General features: G+C 37.6%; 1 protein-coding gene across 1 annotated transcript in view; it reads left to right on the plus strand.

Annotated features, from left to right (window-relative positions):
- Window positions 1-5720: 5720 nt before the first annotated feature.
- LOC128573097 (inactive N-acetylated-alpha-linked acidic dipeptidase-like protein 2) overlaps window positions 5721-19700 on the plus strand; it is a 411222-nt gene continuing 397242 nt past the window's right edge. Inside the window, exons 1-2 of the mRNA XM_053573293.1 lie at window positions 5721-5752; window positions 8238-8511. Coding sequence (XP_053429268.1) covers window positions 5721-5752; window positions 8238-8511 — 306 coding nt within the window. The remainder of the gene's footprint in view (window positions 5753-8237; window positions 8512-19700) is intronic.

Here is a 19700-nt window from a genome sequence, read left to right on the forward strand (position 1 = left end):
AACTCGTCCAATCCAACTTCTTCAAGGGTTTTCCCTGCACTCTCTTCTAGTATTTTTATAGTTTCATGTCTTAGGTTTAAATCTTTAATCCAGTGAGAGTCTATCTTGGTTAATGGTGAGAGGTGTGGGTCCAGTTTCAGTCTTCTACAGGTTGCCAGCCAGTTCACCCAGCACCATTTGTTAAATAGGGAATCTTTTCCCCATTGGATGTTTTTAATTGGCTTGTCAAAGATCAAATAACGGTAAGTAGCTGGATTCATCTCTTGGTTCTCTATTCTGTTTCAGACATCTACTTCTCTGTTTTTGTGCCAATACCATGCTTTTGTGATCACTATCGATTTGTAGTATAGTCTGAGGTCTGGTAGTGTGATTCCTCCTGCTTTGTTTTTATTTTTGAGTAATGTCTTGGCTATTCGAGGTTTTTTTCTGATTCCATATAAAACGAAGTATCGTTTTTTCAAGATCTTTCAAGTATGACAGTGGAGCTTTAATGGGGATGGCATTGAAATTATATATTGCTTTGGGTAGTATGGACATTTTAACAATGTTGATTCTTCCCAGCCATGAGCATGGTATGTTTTTCCATTTGTTAACATTCTCAGCTATCTCTTTTCTTAGAGTTTCATAGTTCTCTTTATAGAGATCTTTCACATCCTTTGTTAGATAAACTCCCAAGTATTTCACCTTCTTTGGCACTACTGTGAATGAGATAGAGTCCTTAATTGTTTTTTCAACTTGACTATCGTTGGTGTATATATAAAGGCTACCGATTTATGAATGTTGATTTTGTAACCTGAGACGCTGCTGTATTCCTTGATCACTTCTAAGAGTTTTGTAGTAGAGTCCCTAGTGTTTTCCAGATATACAATCATATCATCTGCGAAGAGTGAAAGTTTGATCTCTTCTGACCCTATGTGGATACCCTTGATCGCCTTTTCTTCCCTAATTGTGGTGGCTAAAACTTCCATTACAATGTTAAAAAGCAATGGAGACAATGGGCAGCCTTGTCTGGTTCCTGATGTGAGTGGAAATGATTCCAATTTAACTCCATTCAATATGATATTGGCTGTGGGTTTGCTGTAGATGGCCTCTATCCGTTTAAGAAATGTCCCTTCTATACCAATTTTCTTAAGTGTTCTGATCATGAAGGGATGTTTGATGTTATCAAAAGCTTTTTCTGCATCGATTGAGAGAATCATATGGTCTTTGTTTTTTAATTTGTTTATGTGCTGAATTACATTTATAGATTTATGTATATTGAACCAGCCTTGAGACCCTGGGATAAAACCCACTTGGTCATGATGTATGATTTGTTTGATATGTTGCTGGATTCTGTTTGTTAGAATCTTGTTGATTAATTTTGAACAAATATCTACATTTAAGTTTATGGAAGCAGCACTTTGGGTCATAATTCTCAACTGCTTTTCAAGTTAAGGAAAAAACTATTAAAATTGTAATAATATATACTTATAACAAAAAACGAATATAAGTCACATCTCTTGTAATTGCAGAAGTCAAATGTCACTGAGTATTATAATATTTTTTATTTTTTTAAATTTATTTATTATTAAATCATTGCTGTGTACATTAATGCAATCATGGGCACCATATACTGGTTTTATATACCATTTAACATATTTTCATCACACTGTTTAACATAGCCTTCTTGCCATTTTCTTAGTTATTGTGTTAAGACATTTATATTCTACATTTAGTAAGTTTCACATATACCCTTGTAAGATGCACCACAGGTGTAATCCCACCAATCACCCTCCCTCCGCCCATCCTCCCCCTTCCACTCCCCTCCCTTTCCCCTTTCTCCATATTCTTAGGTTATGATTGAGTTATAGCTTTTACTAATACTAATATAATGGAGTTATAGCTTTTACTAATACTAATTTTAGAGATCTAAAAATAGACCTGCCAGTCCATCCTACAATTCCTTTAGTAGGTATATACCCAGAAGACCAAAAATCACATAATAACAAAGATATGTGTACCAGAATGTTTATTACAGCCCAATTCATAATTGCTAAGTCATGGAATAAGCCCAAGTGCCCATCGATCCACGAATGGATTAACCAATTGTGATACATATACACCATGGAATATTATGCAGCCCTAAAGAAAAATGGACACTTTACCTCTTTCATGTTTACATGGATGGAACTGGAACATATTATAATTTGTATACAGATTTTTCCTTTCTTAAAATGTGTATAACTTTTTTGGCACCTCTGTATATTCTAGAAAAACCCATAGATTCTGTATGCCTTACAATATACTTACTTAAAAAAATCTGAACAGACAGAATAGTAAGAGAAATCCCAAAGGGCACCAAAACTACAAAAAGAACTGTGATAAAACCAGAAACCTAGAAATTTGAAACTTGAGAGAAAGTAGCTCCGTGAGCAATGGCAGATCCCTGAGTCACAGAAGGAATTTTTAAAAATCTTGAAAGACTTTGACTCAGCAGTTCATAGTTTCCTCATAATAAGAGAAAGCACTGACACCCAGCCCTGGCTAAAAACTGCAAAAAAAAAAAAAAAAAAGAGGAAAACTGCATATAAAATGTAGAGTTTTGAAAAAAAAAAAATTCTAATCCCATTCCATCTCTCCTAGAAGACAGTTCAATATGGGAGATTTTTTATGCTGTTTGTATAATTACAAACCAAAATCAGGCATAAATGATCTTTGGGAGGAACATTACATAACAACTTTATTTTTGGAAACAGATGTGAAACAAAATATTGGTAAAATAAATTATAATAGCTAAAAATTATAATGTATTAATGTATTAAGTAGAGTTTATCTTAGGAATCTTGGGAATATAAACTTAATTTTAACACTAAAAACTCTATCTAAACCAACATGTCAATACTAATATGGTGAATTTTCTTAATAAAGGCATCTGAATTACTAGTAAAAAATTCTTAACATGAGGATAGGAGAAACATCTTCAACCTGCTATTCATAATACAATGTGATGCCTGCCATCACTCATTATTAAATAATTCATTAAATGTTTTCTAGAAGTCAGAGGCTATATAATAACATGAAAAATCTATAAATGACTAGAAAGGAAGTAGTAAACTTTCATTGTTGAATATGATATAATATTTTTGTAGAAAACAAAAATGATAAAATGTATTATATTAGTAAGAAAGTTTAGCAAGATTACTTTATATAATGACTAAATAGCAATAAGAGGATAAATATTTTAATTTTAAAGCATAGTTTTATAATAACATTGACCAGGTATTTGAACATTGTCTAAATATATTTTAGAAACATACCTTAGGTCAGGTGACATAAACAACAGACATTTATTTCTCACCATTTTGGAGGTGGGGAAGTCCAAGCTCAAGCCCCTGTGGTGCCCGGGAGGGCCTGCTTCCTCACAGAGGGTCCCTCTAGCTGCATCTTTGAATAATGGAAAAGGCAAAAATGTCCCCCCACCCTTTAATAAGTATACTAATCCCATTTATGAAGACTCTGGCCTTATAATATTATGACCTCCCCAAAACTGTAACCTTAGAAGTGAGGATTTCAACATATAAATTTTGGGGGTATACAAACATTCGGACCATAGCAATAATATTAAGAACTTATTGTTATGTTATCATAAGGGTGGCATTTCTTTCCAAATTATTCTTTAGTCTCAAGGTAAGTGCCATTACAATCTTGATGTGGAAGTGAATTGAAAAGCAAAAGAAAAATATGATATTCTTGAAGAAGAAAACTAGGGTGACTTACTATTTTGGATATTAAGACATAAAATAATAATAATGAAAACAGCACATTATTGTGGAGACTGAACAAAAGGACAAATGGGATGATATGGGAGCTCAGACAAATCCGTACAATGTGGAAACTCATGTATGACAGATTGTCATTGCACATTAGAGGGGAAGATTTGACGAGGAGTGCTGGGACAATCAGTAAGGTGGGAGAGGAAATTGCATTGTGACACACACACACACACACACACACGCATACACACCTTTTGTCTAGGCAAACAATGAAATGTAGAAATCAATTCTTTAAACCTTTTTTAAAAAAGTAAAAATAACCTTCAGTTTGAAAAGGGTCACTTAAGCATGTCAGAAAATCTACAAAATATATCACATTACAATTACATACATTACAATTATGAATATTTGCTCATAAGATAAGACTTTGCAAATGGAGAGAGAAGCCAAAAACTGGGAGTGGACATGTGCCATGAGATAACTTAAAAAGGATTATCCACAGCACACAGTCGTCTATAAATATGTGTAAAACACAGAGCAGCTATTGCACAGGAAAGGAAACAAGAATAGCTAAATGATATATGAAAATATCCTCATTAATAATCAAAATCCAAATTAAAACCACAATGGGATACAATTTAACACACATTCAATAGCAAAACTTAGATGCACTGACCGTGGGTGGCACAAAAAGGTTTGCAAAACTATTCAGCATTTCCTGCTATCCAGTGATTGTAGTTTTGAGGTAAATGCATAATAACATACAATTTCACATCCATCACATTGGCAAAAGTACAAAACAAAAAAAAATAATGGAAAACACCAAGTGTTGGTGAGGAATGGGGGAATAAGCTCTTAACAAGAGCTGATAGGAGTGCAATCAAAATCCTTTTAAAGCTTTTTTTTGTTTGTTTTTATTGCATTTCTCACTAAAATTATCCAGGTACGTATCCTATGGATCAATAATTGCTTTCCTAGAGAAACTCTCACATAATTTCCATCAAAAATGTAAATAATAATGTTCAGTGTGACATTGTTTATAATAATGAGAAACTAGAAACATATTTAAAATATTTATCTAAGGAGAAATGGTTTAAAAAAGCCAAGAGGAATCTAGAAACCCATTACTTAGGTATAAAAGCATGTCTATAAACAATGTATAAGATATTATTTATATAAAAATAAAACCACCCAAAATTATCATATAAATTATTAAGAATATATGTATACATGTATATAAAATTAAAGCAATGGGAAATTTAAAAAATCAGACTGAGTGTTACACTGGGGATCATGATGAGTGACAAAGGGCTTCAATATTATTAGGGATATTCTACTTCATAAGTTGGAATGTTCCTTTTATTATTCTTTAAATTTTATGTATTTTATGTATTCAAATTATTTAAAAATATGAAAAATGAAGTTATAATTCAAATACAAAAAGTGTATACCCATTCAATTAAAAGTTAGTAATGCATGTATCTTTTCACTCAGTTATTTTAGCTTCACTCTGAATAACTTTTAGAAATTCTTCAGGATTAGGGCAATTTACTGATTTTTCGGTTGAGCACATGAAGAAGTATTTGATTTGCCTTTTGAGGCTGTGTAGTATAACATATGCATCTCGAAACACTCAACGTTTTGTCCAGTTGCTGACACTACACTTTGGAACTGAGACCAATAAAATGCAGGGCAGGTCAAACATCTTGCACACTCCCTGGTGGATTTATGTAATCAATTAACTGGATAAAAGAGCAAACAAAATCTAAAGCAGTATTCCCCTTTCTCTTCTCTTTTTTCACTTACTGTTGACTATGTATACAGAAATTTGCATAAGTAAAATATGTATTCTGAAACATCGCCTTATACGCATCTAAAAGAACATTATTGACCTATCTTTCTATTATACATTTCTCATCAAATTGAGTAAAGTTTTAACTCCTTTACTGCCCTATTCCTGACACCCCAATGTGCAGGGAGAAGGCGGCGGAGACAGTCAGGTGGGGGAGGACAGATGAGGCACAGAGAGGCAGGCAGAAGAGGGCCAGGCCTAGCAGGATGGAAAGCGGAATCCTTCCATCAGCTCCTCGGAAAAATTCAGTGTCACTGCTGACTGGTTCAACTAGATATTTAAAAAGAAAAATAGGAGAAGAAAAAAAAATGAATGAGTATCTTCAAAAACATAAATTACTGAGGTAATTATTTTATACCTGACTAATTTTGTCTTCAGTAATTCCTTCCTATACTTGTGTCTGTTTCTTGTTTCTTTTCCATCTGTGTATCTTTATGTGTGTGTGAGGGGTTCTTAAATAAATAAGGTGAAGAAAGAACTAAGTATGTGGGAGAAAAATAATGCGATGGGCAAAACTAGCAATAGTAGCCGAATAAACACGTTGGGCATAGAAAGAATAGCAGTAGAATTCTTATGAGAGGGTATATTTTTGCCCCCAAAGGAAGCTGATTATTCTCTATATAGTTACTTTTCATTTTAGCGGCAAAAGGAGGAAAAAAGTTTTATTGAGATTAAATTATTTTTATTATGGTCTCATGTTTGATTCTGATTTATTTATTTATTTAATTTCAAGTTAACGTGAGGGTACAAACAACTAGGTTACAAAGTTTGCATTTGTTAGGTAGAGTCCCTCTTGTAGTTGTGTCCTGTACCCAAGAGGTGTGCCATAGACCCTTACATTGTGCCTATTATGTGATGGCTCACCAATCCCCTCCCCTTTCCCCCAAATTTCCCTTCCCTGCAACTTGAATTGAATTGAGTTTTTTTTTAAGTGGGCTGTATTAGGTCCTCTACTGGCTTCATAATAGTATTGAGTACACTGGATATTTACTTCTCCATTCTTGTGATGCTTTACTAAGAAGAATGTGTTTCCACTCCATCCAGGTTAATACAAAAGATGTAATCTCTCCATCTTTTGTATGGCTGAATAGTATTCCATGATATACATATGCCACTGTTTGTTAATTCATTCTTGGGTTGGTGGGCATTTATATTTTTTCTACACCTTGGTGATTATAAATTGAGCTGTGATAAATAATCCAGTGAAAATGTCCTTATGATAAAATGATTTTCTTTTCTTCTAGGTAGATGCCTAGTAATGGGATTGTGGGGTCAAATGGTAGGATCTAATTAGAGTTCTTTGAGGGTTCTCATTCCTTTCCGAAGAGGCTGTATTTGTGTGCGGCCCATCAACAGTGTAAAATGTTGCCCTCTCTCCACATCTGTGCCAGCATCTGTAACTTGGGGACTTTGCAATGTGAGCTATTCTGTTTTAGATATTATACAAAAGTTTTTTTTTTTTTTTTTATTGTTGGGGATTCATTGAGGGTACAATAAGCCAGGTTACACTGATTGCAATTGTTAGGTAAAGTCCCTCTTGCAATCATGTCTTGCCCCCATAAAGTGTGACACACACCAAGGCCCCACCCACCTCCCTCCTTCCCTCTTTCTGTTTCCGCCCCCATAACCATAATTGTCATTAATTGTCCTCATATCAAAATTGAGTACATAGGATTCATGCTTCTCCATTCTTGTGATGCTTTACTACGAATAATGTCTTCCACGTCCATCCAGGTTAATACGAAGGATGTAAAGTCTCCATTTTTTTTAATGGCTGAATAGTATTCCATGGTATACATATACCACAGCTTGTTAATCCATTCCTGGGTTGGTGGGCATTTAGGCTGTTTCCACATTTTGGCGATTGTAAATTGAGCTGCAATAAACAGTCTAGTACAAGTGTCCTTATGATAAGGACTAATCACTCTTTAATCACTCTTTCCTTCTGGGTAGATGCCCAGTAGTGGGATTGCAGGATCAGTTTTAAAACAGATTTTTGCTGACTTCTAAAATGTCATAAACCAAAATAGATGAATTGTGGAACAGGTATGGGAATAAGTATATAAAATTCAAAAATTGCAGCAGAAACATTAATTTCCTACTGGTTGATAGTGTATTTTGAATTTGCTCATAGCATCATGTAATTTGGTACGTCAAGTGTACCTAAAGAGCTCTCCCTGTATTATTTTAAAAAGCAATAGCCATATGTTAATCACATCATTTATAGGAAATCATATTAAGTACAATAAGAAATTGCCTCAGCCAGCATGACATCTAGTTTCAGAACTGAGTTTTAAAAGGATTATGCTGATGTCGATAGACGAATCAGACCTAATAAAAGAACTAGAGGGCATTAATCACTCTTTTATGTAGTTCCATAGTGCTTTATTAGTTCTTAATTTAAGAAATTAATTCCTTCTGCTTTGATTTAGTATAATTTCTGTGCAAGTCCATCACTTCTACCAAACTGTAAATTTCTTATACTAGAGTCCTGTCTCATTCATCTTTCAGTCTCCCACAACATGTGTTATTAGTTGCTCGTTGCTCATACACACTATTGAGCAGGCATATTTCAAAAGAATAAAGGTTTTCTTTTTTTTTTTGTTAAAGTGTGCTTTTTAAATGTCTTTCAGACATTTCACACAACTTGATGAAAGTGAAGATGACATGGAGATTTCAGAACAGATTAAGACTCATTGGACTTCCCTGGGCCTGGAAGATGTACAAGTTGTGAATTACTCGGTGCTGCTCAGTCTGCCAGGCCCTTCCCCCAGCACTGTGACTCTGACCAGCAGCGGGCAGTGCTTCCACCCTAATGGCCGGCCTTGCAGCCAAGAAGCCAGAGAAGGCAGCAGCCAAGATCAGCTCTACTCGTATGCAGCCTATTCTGCCAGAGGAACTCTCAAGGTAATATAACCATTTGTCTCTGTCATTTACAGTGAAATGGAATTAGAAAACAACAGCTTTCATCTAAATTGTACTAACTGGAAAAATGCAACATACAAAAGTAGCCATTAAATGTTCTCAGTGTGGAGGTGCCAAGAAAGAGAAGGAAGGTTTGGATTGCTTGACCCTTTTCTTGTCATATTTTGAAAGTGAAAACACATTAGAAGAATTTAATTCCAAGGTGTTGAATGTGTAACTGAGTCATTCACATTTCTCAGACCATACAGTGCAAATCTATTTCATCCCGTGGGTTTGAAGAGGTACATTTTAATACATTGCTGTGGAGAGGATTCTATTTTGGGATTGTCTACACACACAAGAGATGAGGTGGAAAATTGGTGCAATTATTCACATGTTTATAGTATTTGAACCATAGCACTTCTGCCTCCATCATGAAAGTCACATGGAATAAGAAACTCGGTGTGGTTTGTTTCTCCACTGTTTCTGCTTTGTAATGCTATGTTTTTTAATGCTGACTACTTTGGCATTTTTTAACTTAATTTTTATTAAATCATAATGGTATACATTTCTGGGGTACAATATGATGATTTGATGTACAATGTGGAATGCTTAAATCAAACTGATTAACATAATCATCACCTCACTTACTTAATTTTGTGGTAAGACATTTATAATATACCCTTAGTTGTTTTGAAATGTACCCTTGCATTGTGCACCTTAGGTGAGATTCCACAAAATCCCCTACCTCTACTCATCCTCTCCCCTCTCCTCCCCGCTCCTTCCTCTTCCTTTTTTTTTTTCTGAACTATCTTTGCATTTTATCATTTGTATGAATGTGTTAAGTGTTTATATAACGGTTTCATAATAGTATTGGGTACATCAGATACTTTTTTCCCCATTCTTGAGTTACTTTACTAAGATGAATATGATGAATATGTTCCAGCTCCATCCAGGTAAACAAAAGATGTAAGGTCTCCCTCTTTTTATGGCTGCATAGTATTCCACGGTATACATATACCACAATTTGTTTATCCATACTGGGTTGATGGGCATTTAGGATGCTTCCCTGACTTGGCTATTGTGAATTGGGCTACAATAAACATTCTGGTGCAATTTTCTTTGTTGTAAAATGATTTTTGTTCATCTGAGTAGATACTTAGTAATGGAATTACAGGATCAAATAGTAGGTCAACTTTTAGTTCCTTGAGAATTCTCCATACTTCTTTCCAAAAGTGCTGTATTAGTTTGCAGACCCACCAGCAGTGTAGAAGTGTTCCCTTCTCTCCAGCCCACACCAACATCTGCAGTTTGGGATTTTGATGTTGATGTAGGCTAAACTTACTGGAGTTAGGTGATACCTCAGAGTGGTTTTGATTAAACTCAGCTTCCAATTATTGACTGCTACTTACCCATCTTGAGCTGAGTGTCTTTAGCTCTGAAATGGGGATAGTAACAGTTCCAATGTCATAAGGTTGTTGTTAGAATTTACCTAATGCGTGTAAACCCCAGAGGACACAGCAGAGCCCACAGGGAGAGCCATGCAGGAGGTAGATACAGCAACGCTGAATTAGTCATCACTTTCCTTTAAATGGGCAAGTTTTCTGTCTCAAAGTACAAGTGTATTTTTAATAAGCACATTTAATTTTCTATCAAACTATAGATTGCCTCATTGAATACAAATGAAATGATGTTATGTTTCTTGTTGTTAATGGCACACACTTTTAAGAATCTAACTTATTAGCTATGATTCATTTAAAATTGCCTTGTAGAAATATTCAAAATAATGTACCAGTGAAAACTTGTTTCTATTTTGTTTTGTCTTCCAGGGTGGGGTGGTGAGGAGAGGAGCTTCACTGACACTTTAGCATTGCTTCTATTTTCTGTTGTGTCGTATTTTGACATTTAGCAGAAGGACTGCAGATAATTCTGACACGTGCCACCTTGAAAGTCTTACCATTAGTTAAAATTTGATAAAACATTAAATGTCCGCAGCATCTCTAGTGTAGGAATCACATAATTTGGTGTGATTAATATACCACTATTTCTGGAGGCAACAGTGGAAACATATCTGTGCCTTTTTGAAAAGAGAGGAAGGTGGCCAGCACTCTCCTTGGCTCAGAAGCTTATGCCTTAAGCCCAGAAGTTACCCCAAATATTTCTTTCAGACTCCTGCCCCTGCATAAACCCTACACATTTTCATCCCAACTCTTTATCCCGACTGGTTCAAGTCAAAGCCATTTCCTCTCCTAAACAAAAGCTCGTGTAATGGTCAGATCAACCCTAAAGCACTCGCGAGGCCTCTGGAACCTTGGCACTTCCTTGCTTGTCTGTTCCCTCTGGCAAACAAGTGTCCCCAGTCTGCGGTCATATGGAAAAGCCATGGAAGAACAGCTCCTGTACCCATTTCTGTAGCAAGGTCCTCTGTAATAATCCCCCGAGTTCAGTGGATAGGAGGTAGCAGAAGATTACCATATTTTGCCACATATAACGGGTGCGCATTATACGTGGGCAGTGTACAGCCCCAGAGCAGCCAAGCGCAGCGGGCCTCCGCGGCCAGCCCACCCTCCACCTGGGCCGCGGGCCGTTTCAGTCCTGGAGGACCCAGGATCTGGTGGGAGCAGGCCTGAGTGGTCTCCCCAGGTCTGCGGTCAGGGGAAGAGGCAGCCGCCCGGAGAGGACTAGGAGCCCAGCATGGGCCCCACGAACCCACCCTGCCACCCAGGGTCCAGCTGGGGCCTGCTCAGCCCCAGCCCCAGGGGCGGGAAGGGCTCCAGAAGGGAGGCGAGGAGCAGGCTCCCTTGAGCCCCGCATCTGCACGTTTACCAGGCAGCCTTACAGCTTCTGATGCGTCTCTCCCATCGGAGGGGCATTTTCCTGAAAGTTGGGGCAAAACACACAGTATGTGAGTGTGCGTCATACATGGGACACGGTTTACACAGCAAGATACGGTGAATATATTTCACGCATGTGAGTCCAGCACGAAGAAATCGCCCTCGGTGGCCTGTGCTTTCACGTTGAGATGGTCCAAGTTCCACACTGACCAAGGAAGGAAATACTGTGACTCTCTGTAAATCCTCTGGATTCCAAAGTCCCTTACGGCAGCGTCCGGGTGTTGGTCTTACTAAGTTACAGATTCACTGGAAGTTAAATTTATGTCGCGTTCCTTTGTAGTCAGAGCTTACCGCATAATTGGGGGAGGGGTTGGTCAGGACAGGAGGGAACACTCCGATAAAAACCGGTTTGCTTTGGTTTAAAAGGTAAAGTAGCAGACACGTGAGCTCCCGATGGTGATTCGTCCTCACCACCAGCGACCACACAGCCTCGTGAAGGTGGCCGTGGGAAAGTCAGATCAGGGTCAGGGTAGTTTGGGAGAAGCCAGTGGCTCCAGCTTTCCGTTATTGGGCAAAGCCATCGTCCTGGGATATTTGTGCAGATATCGGGACAACTCTGGGTTTGCATTTTATATTTAAGTTCAGTACTTATTGTTTATGGAGGCTAAGTTTAGCTTCCTTAACTTTTAAGCCTGGTCTTCCTAAATTTTACTAGAGAGCCGTTTTCGTTTCCTCAACAATTTCGTATCATCAGAGTTTAGAAACTAGAAATCTGAATTCTAAGGATAATTCCCTGCCCATTTTGAATTATAATTTATAGAGAATAATTAGTCATATAGTATCAGCATTCTAATTACATGTTTAATAGGTTCAATAGCTCTGTGTTTGGATTCCTTTACGTAAAATACTTACATTTCTTATCCAAGTACAATCATATGGTTATTGTCATCTCCCCTCCTCCCACACTTTCTTTTTTTGTCAAGAGAGGATACAAAGTCAGACAGTGGATCATGCCTGTAATCCTGGCACTTTGGGAGGCCAAGGCAGGAGGACTGCTTGAGGCCAGGAGTTCAAGACTAGCCAGAACAACATAGCAACATCCTATCGATACAAAAAAAATAAAATAAAATAAATTAGCCAGGGGTGGTTGCTCGCACCTGCAGTCCTAGTTACTCTGGAGCCTGGGTGAGGAGGATCAGGAGTTTGAGTTCGCAGTGAGCCATGAGGAAGCCTTTGCACTGCAGTCTGGGCAACAGAGACCCTGTCTCCAAAAAATGTTTAAAAAGAGAGAGAAAGAGAAAATATAAAAGACATTTTAGTTAAGCGAATCAACCAGTTTAATTAAAAACATAACATTTAACTTTCAAGCTGGTATATTCATGTTTATAACCATAGCCTTTTCATTTTGCCTTTTGACAGAGTTTTACAAGGACTTCTATGGAAGTTGAGACATGCCCGAAAAGGCTTGCCTTATGTCTCTGTCCTTCACAGTTAAGGCAATATACACCTATTTCAAAGGCTTAGACATGGCATTGAAAACAGCTAATTTTAAAAATTAGAAAGTTAGAGACCCAACCAGTGATTTTATCTATATCAAAGAAACTCCCTTTAGGTTTTATAAAATTGTTTTTTTTTATCATTTCATCACTGGAACTGAAGAGTTTTTTTATGTTCCTGTGTAACTATATCTCTGAGAGTTTTCTACATTTATCTATTCAGTTATAAATGTTTAAACTTCTCTTTGTTTCATATAAAAGAAAACCAATATCTACTGCAGATTCATGGAATTATCCAAATGTCCATGGAGTTGTAAGTCCTTACTTGGGACTCTCCCATCATTTTCAAATGTATGAAAACTGCCATTTTTTAATAAAGAAGAATTGAAAAAAGACTTTAAGGAGAGAAAATAAAGCTAACTGTACACTTAGAAATACATTCCATGTTAGAAATATTAGGCCTAAAGAGAGGGAGTGTTTAAGGAACTAAAATGCAATATGGGTAAAACAAACACCTTGTATTTGAAGAACATAATTTGAGAAATTAATCATGCAAATTAGATGAAGACATTATCTATTTTAAAATTGTATTAATAATTCAAATCTATTATACTAAGTACATAATAATTTAAATATAGCAAGAAACCAAATAATATAATATTGATACTGATTTTCTTCACTCAAAATGTATTAGTATTGTTATGATCTCAAAAGCAATTTCTAGTGACTATCGTCCATGTATATGCATATAAAATATGTGAATCAATGTTATATATGTTTTAGATATATTATTGAGAGTCACATATCCTCATAAAAGGTTAGGATATACACTGGTGATTTTTCTGTATGTCTTCAGACCATGCCCTAATTCAAATCAAGATTCAGTGGTTACTGCTGATGATTCATTTGTTACTTTGAGTACTCTGTGTTTGCATGAATTTCTATCAGGCCGAGCCCCCCTAACAAGTTCTTAAATTATTCTTGTCTGACTGTCAGCAAAGCTCCTCACAATTTTTTGCTTTGACAAGGTCATTTGTAGAAGAGGAGTGCCCCTTTTCTTTGAAGACCTGTCATGAACATTCATCATATGACCACTTTGTATAAGCTTCCAATTTGTGCTTTCTGGTAGCAGCCTAAATAGCATTTCTGATATCTGAGGTCTACTTTGAAAACCTACTTAGTGCCAGCATGATGGATGGTGTACTTTACCACTTCTTTGTAATTCATTGTGTGCTAGAAAGGTGACATTGTTCACCCCTTTATAATGACAGGTGGGTCAGTAAAAGGATCCTGAGGAGAGTTGTTTTGTCAGATGCAAAATACATATTAAAATAGATACATAAATAATTTATGATGAGCAAGGTTAGCTTCAGAGAATAAACAGTGATTTCTATTTTCATTAAACAGTAAATATCAACTATAATAATCATCTTAAGGTTAAAGACATTGAGACTGAACGCTGAGAATGTGTAGTCAATTTTATAAATGGAACATGGGGCTTTTGTGTAATTCCTGTGCAATTATTTATGTTGTTCTTTGTGAAACCCAGGTCCATGCACACATTAATATTTAATAAACATTGGTGAGATTGTTTCTGTTATGTTTTTTTGAGCAGAGGATTTATTCTTATTCCCATACATTTTATGGATTGTGTCTCTTTTCCTTCTAGAAAGCATTGTCTTTTGTTTGAAAGACAGGCCAAATAATGCAATTCTATGGAATCTGATCTCCAAAAACTCACTAACTGTGCATAAGACGTATTGTTATTAACATATTTATCACTACTGTATTCTGCAGAGAGTGGAGCTCAAGAGCTGCACAATGTCAGTGATCACGACAATTGCTAATAGTCAGTGTGCTCATCTGTACAAGAAGAATATTGACAGTACCTTAAGGGGTTGTGGGGAGAAGTGATACAAAACGTGAAGTTTGGTAAAATATACTTAAATGGGACAAATTGAGAAATTATCAGAAAAAGATATTAATATTTGGAGCTGCAAACTGTTATATCTGTCATACTGTCTGAATATAATTTTTCTATCTTCTGTTCAGCATGACAAATATTAATCATTAGGGAGAACGATGCCTTGACAAGTATGAATAAATAATAAAATATACATAATAACCTGATCATATTTTTAATTAAAGCTGAAAGCTCAATGAAATCAAAGTGAAATATTTTATTTTTAAATGTAGAATGATAAATCATGTCAAGTTTGGCATGAAGACCACTGCTTGTTTTTGTGTGTAAAATATCAAGACTGTTGTTTAACACATGAAATGTAAACATTATAGCAGATATTTTGCCAGAAAATCTTAAAGAAAAAAAATATATAACCACTGCATGGAATCCTTGGATAATTTACAATCAGATGTTTATTTTGTCATGGCTAGAAAAATTTTATCTTTTTCTTTTATTTTTAATATTTTCAAACAAAAGCAAAGTTATCGGGGTTATGAGAAAAGGCAGAGCTATATGTGTTTGGCTCTGAATATTTCCTATTACAGATAAAAATATCAGAGATCTAGGGGAGTGGGATGGAATTATGTTATCTGAACTTCTGTTATTTGGATAAGAAAATTAAGCGACTGTCTCACCAACAGAATATATATGCTTGGAATAGCTTTTCAATGGTGAGAATGGTTGACTTTGGACATTACCTATCTCCCTCCTTTTTTTCTTGTGAATCTATCTGTTGTCAACATTACACAAGTGTGAGATAAATTACCATGAACACAGCACTATATAGCTGTTATTAATATTTTTTATCTGCATAATGTCCCTTGAGCAAATATGACCTTCTGATTTTGGTTTAATGAGCTCTGTTCACTAACTGAGCTAACAAAACAATTCCATGATTGCTCTTATATTTTTTGATTATAATAACCATGAGATTAGTTTCCATATACATAAGGTATATTTGTTCCTTGCATTTACAAACAAAGAAATGATCTAACATAACATACTGTCCCTAGTTAAATATTTTTAAAAGAGGTTATATATTCTACCTTGGAAAGACAACAAAAGCCTGTTTTATGAAATCAAAGTTTTAAAACAAAGGTGGATAAATTCATCTAAGTGGTTAAAAAGCAACAGACTGTGTTCCTCACTCCATTGAAACAAATGTGGTATTTTTAACAGGAAAGTATTTGGATACTGACTTTTAATTTTCCTAAAATTATTTCTAAAGATATTGCATCACCATAATTATTGATAGGAAATTATATTGTTTTTCTTTCTGATTTGATTTAAAGCATACCACTTGTAAAGTTGAGTGATTATGTAACTGTCTTAGAAGATTTAATTTATATTTAATTACTATAAAATGTTAGAATTTAAATATATACATTACAAATAAGGAGTACTTCATTTCAGTAGGTAATATAAATCCAGTCTTTTCAGAAATAGAAAGATGTGTGGAAAAGTTGGTCCTTAAGTTTATAATTATTTCAAAACACTAATCCGACTGATTTTAGAAGAAGGAATATCCTGTTATATCACTTCTTGACCTCCAGAAAGAATTCTAGTGAATGAATTTGCAAGTCCTTTGATAATTTACCTAAGTTAGAAGAGTATCCTCTATTAAATAACTTGTCTTGTGATTACTAATTTATTATTTCTTATATTTTATTTTTATACTGAGATTAAGTGACTAATATAGAATTTAGCCAGCTGAATATCACTAATATAACCAGAAATATTCAACATTCAGCAAATACATGAGTGAGCACCTTTTAAACACCAATCTCAGGGACACAGTGACAGATAAGAAGTTCAGGGCTCTGCCCCAGGTACCTGGCAGTCTGTTAGGAGAAACCCGCAATTAGGTAAGGAATTATAAAACAGCATGGTTTGATGCTTCTATGAAGACTAGCAAATGATTTAAATATTCTAAATTTCGGCTTCCTCACTTACGATTGAAGATGGTCAGGAGTATCTACCAAATTTAAACGTTCTGAAGATAGACTGAGAATAGTTGATAACAATCTGCTTAGTAAAATGGGGAATTGTCCAGCCCAGGGGCATAAATGGTTAAGGGTTGATTTTATTTCCTTTTATATCACTTCGTAATAGTTCCGTATAGTTCAATTCTTCTCAAAACACACACACACACACACACACACACACACACATGCCGTATATGCACTTTCCTCATAGCTGTGGTCTCCTGGGAACCTCCTCGTGTCCCCAGCGTGAGCGCTCTCTCTCTCTTTCTCTCTGTCTCTCTCTCTCTCTCTCTCATTGACCTTTGCTCTCGTCTGCCTTTGGACAGACTCTTCCCCACCACCAGAGCCTAAGCACAAACTTTTACCCGTATCTCCAAAGCGTACATGCTTTCTGCTCCCACCAACCCAACCGGCGAAACCCTCAGCGCCGTCTTCTCCCGCAGCTCTGGAAGGCCGCGTGCAGGTGCAGCCACGCTCAGCTCCTGTGCTCTGGACAGACCAGACCAGTCCGGCTGGTGAGAGCCTCTCCCCAGTTCTGGGGGTCTCCTCCCAACTGCTCATGATGCAATTCCCTATTGGTCATTTGAAATCAACTGTGCTGAGAATCTTTAAACCGCGGAAGTTTGAAAATTCTATGCATCACTAGACTTTATCCACCCCATGGAGAGCTGCTTTAGTACCCTCGGCTTCCCAGCGCTCAGAGGGCGACTGGTCACCTGTTTCCACGTGGCTGCAGATTAGTGCGGGGCAGACAGAGCAGAGAACTCTGCCATGGGGTGGCGAATGACAGACGCGCCCCCTGCTTTTTCCATCCAGGGCCACAGAAGCCAAAAATATCACCGAAAGAGGCGGGGAATTTCCTTCAGATTTCCCAAGGTCTGAAATGGGCAGACAAGGTCTATTTCTTGACAGAGCTAATGGAGGATCACGAGGTAAATTCTATTCAAGAATTCTCTGAGATTTATCTGTGAGACGTAAACCCTCCCAGGCTACTTCTGGTTCCTGGAGCGTTTTTGCAGAATGGCTTTTGATTTTCCATTCTGCTCTCCGATCACAGAGGATGGAACCCCGCGGTCGGCGGGGACTCCGGGAGAGCCCGGGTGTCGCCCCTGCACCCTGCGTCCAGCCGCCCCCCCACCCCCCCACCCCCCATGTCTCCCCGGCACCCTGTGTCCAGCCGCCCCCGTGTCTCCCCGGCACCCTGCGTCCAGCCACCCCCCACCCCCCGTGTCGCCCCTGCACCCTGCGTCCAGCCTCCCCCCGTGTCTCCCCGGCACCCTGCGTCCAGCCGCCCCCCGTGTCGCCCCTGCACCCTGCGTCCAGCCGCCCCCCGTGTCTCCCCGGCACCCGGCGTCCAGCCTCCCCCCGTGTCTCCCCGGCACCCTGCGTCCAGCCACCCCCAACCCCCCGTGTCGCCCCTGCACCCTGCGTCCAGCCTCCCCCCGTGTCGCCCCTGCACCCTGCGTCCAGCCGCCCCCCGTGTCTTCCCGGCACCCTGCGTCCAGCTGCCCCCTGTGTCTCTCCCGGCACTGCATCCAGCCGCCTCTAGCCCAGGACCTGACCGAGGGTCACAGCCCCTTCCAGGACATTCACCCAGGACGTAATCATCTCATGCTATTGTTATTGATGATTTGTTTTCTTTTGTTTATTTATGAGAGTTGTATTCATTGTTTACGGCGGGGAAACCCAGTAGAGAAGCTGAGCAAGGAAGAAGCGGGAACGCTGCGCGGCTCTCACATGGTCACCTTCGTGGGAATATAAACGGGGTAGGACTGCGCCAAGAAAATGTCGTCTATATTCAGTTCCCTAAGCTGCCTTCATTTCTAAGAGTCATCTTCTAAATCGGATCAAAGATTCTTTTTGGTGTACAAATAATTTTAGGTCTCTTTTTTGAAAAATAATAATCAACCAACTAATCATTACCTTGGTCAAGAGTCCCTCGCCTCAGATTCACCACCGAATTGTTCTTCTCTCTTTCATTTATACATTTTCTGAAATTATATTCTTGCCCAACCTCATCCCTATAAAAATATTAATAGCTATTTGGAAATCTACGGGTCATCTTTTACTCCTTAAAAAGTCTGAAGTCTATGTTTCTTTGCAAAATTTCCTCCTACAAAGTCACCAACTCTGCTCTCACTGTCTCCTAAAAGGTCCTTCTTCCCCAGACAGGGCGGCTTCGGTCAAGCAGAGGCGAGCTCCGCGGCTGTGCGTGCCCTGAATTCCGTACTGAAGAAACCCCTGCCTCCCTGACTTTAGGGCATAGCACAATCCAAAGTTTTCTGAACCGTTACTTCTCAGGGACAGCAAGTGAATGGGATGAAAGGGACCCTTTGTCCTCATTTCCCTGCACACTTTCAGAAACCAGAATACAACCTGACACACGCATGGCAGGAAAATGAATTCATTCGCTTCAGAGTGCTCTCTTTTGGGGCTTCCATAACTTTGTTTTCTTTCCCCCCTTTCTCTTATTTCTCTACATGTTTTTCATAATCTAATTTTTAAAATATTTCTTTTTCACTTTTAAAATGAAAAGTGTAAAAGAAAGGATTATCGCCAATGGTATTTTTAGTGTTGACAAAATAATATAAAGGAGAAGGTAAATAATCTCTAAGGTAATAGTTATTAAACTCTAGAAAACTTTAAAAATACTTTCTTCCTGGTAATCTACTTTTTCTGACCTAGCATGGTATTTTATTTTAAACTTGCACATATGGAAATGGAATCCTGACAGAATTGAATTTTGTTTTGGTTACACTTCTATAGTATAACCATTTTGACTCAGTTTTTTTCATCCTTGAGATGACCATTTATTGTACATTAGATTGTAAAACTGAAGAGATTCACAGATTTACAGATTCATAAAACAATTTATATGCCAAGACAAGCAGCAATTCTGGCCTATCTTTGCTAT

Source organism: Nycticebus coucang, chromosome 20 (genome assembly GCF_027406575.1).
Source record: "Nycticebus coucang isolate mNycCou1 chromosome 20, mNycCou1.pri, whole genome shotgun sequence".
NCBI lineage: Eukaryota > Metazoa > Chordata > Mammalia > Primates > Lorisidae > Nycticebus > Nycticebus coucang.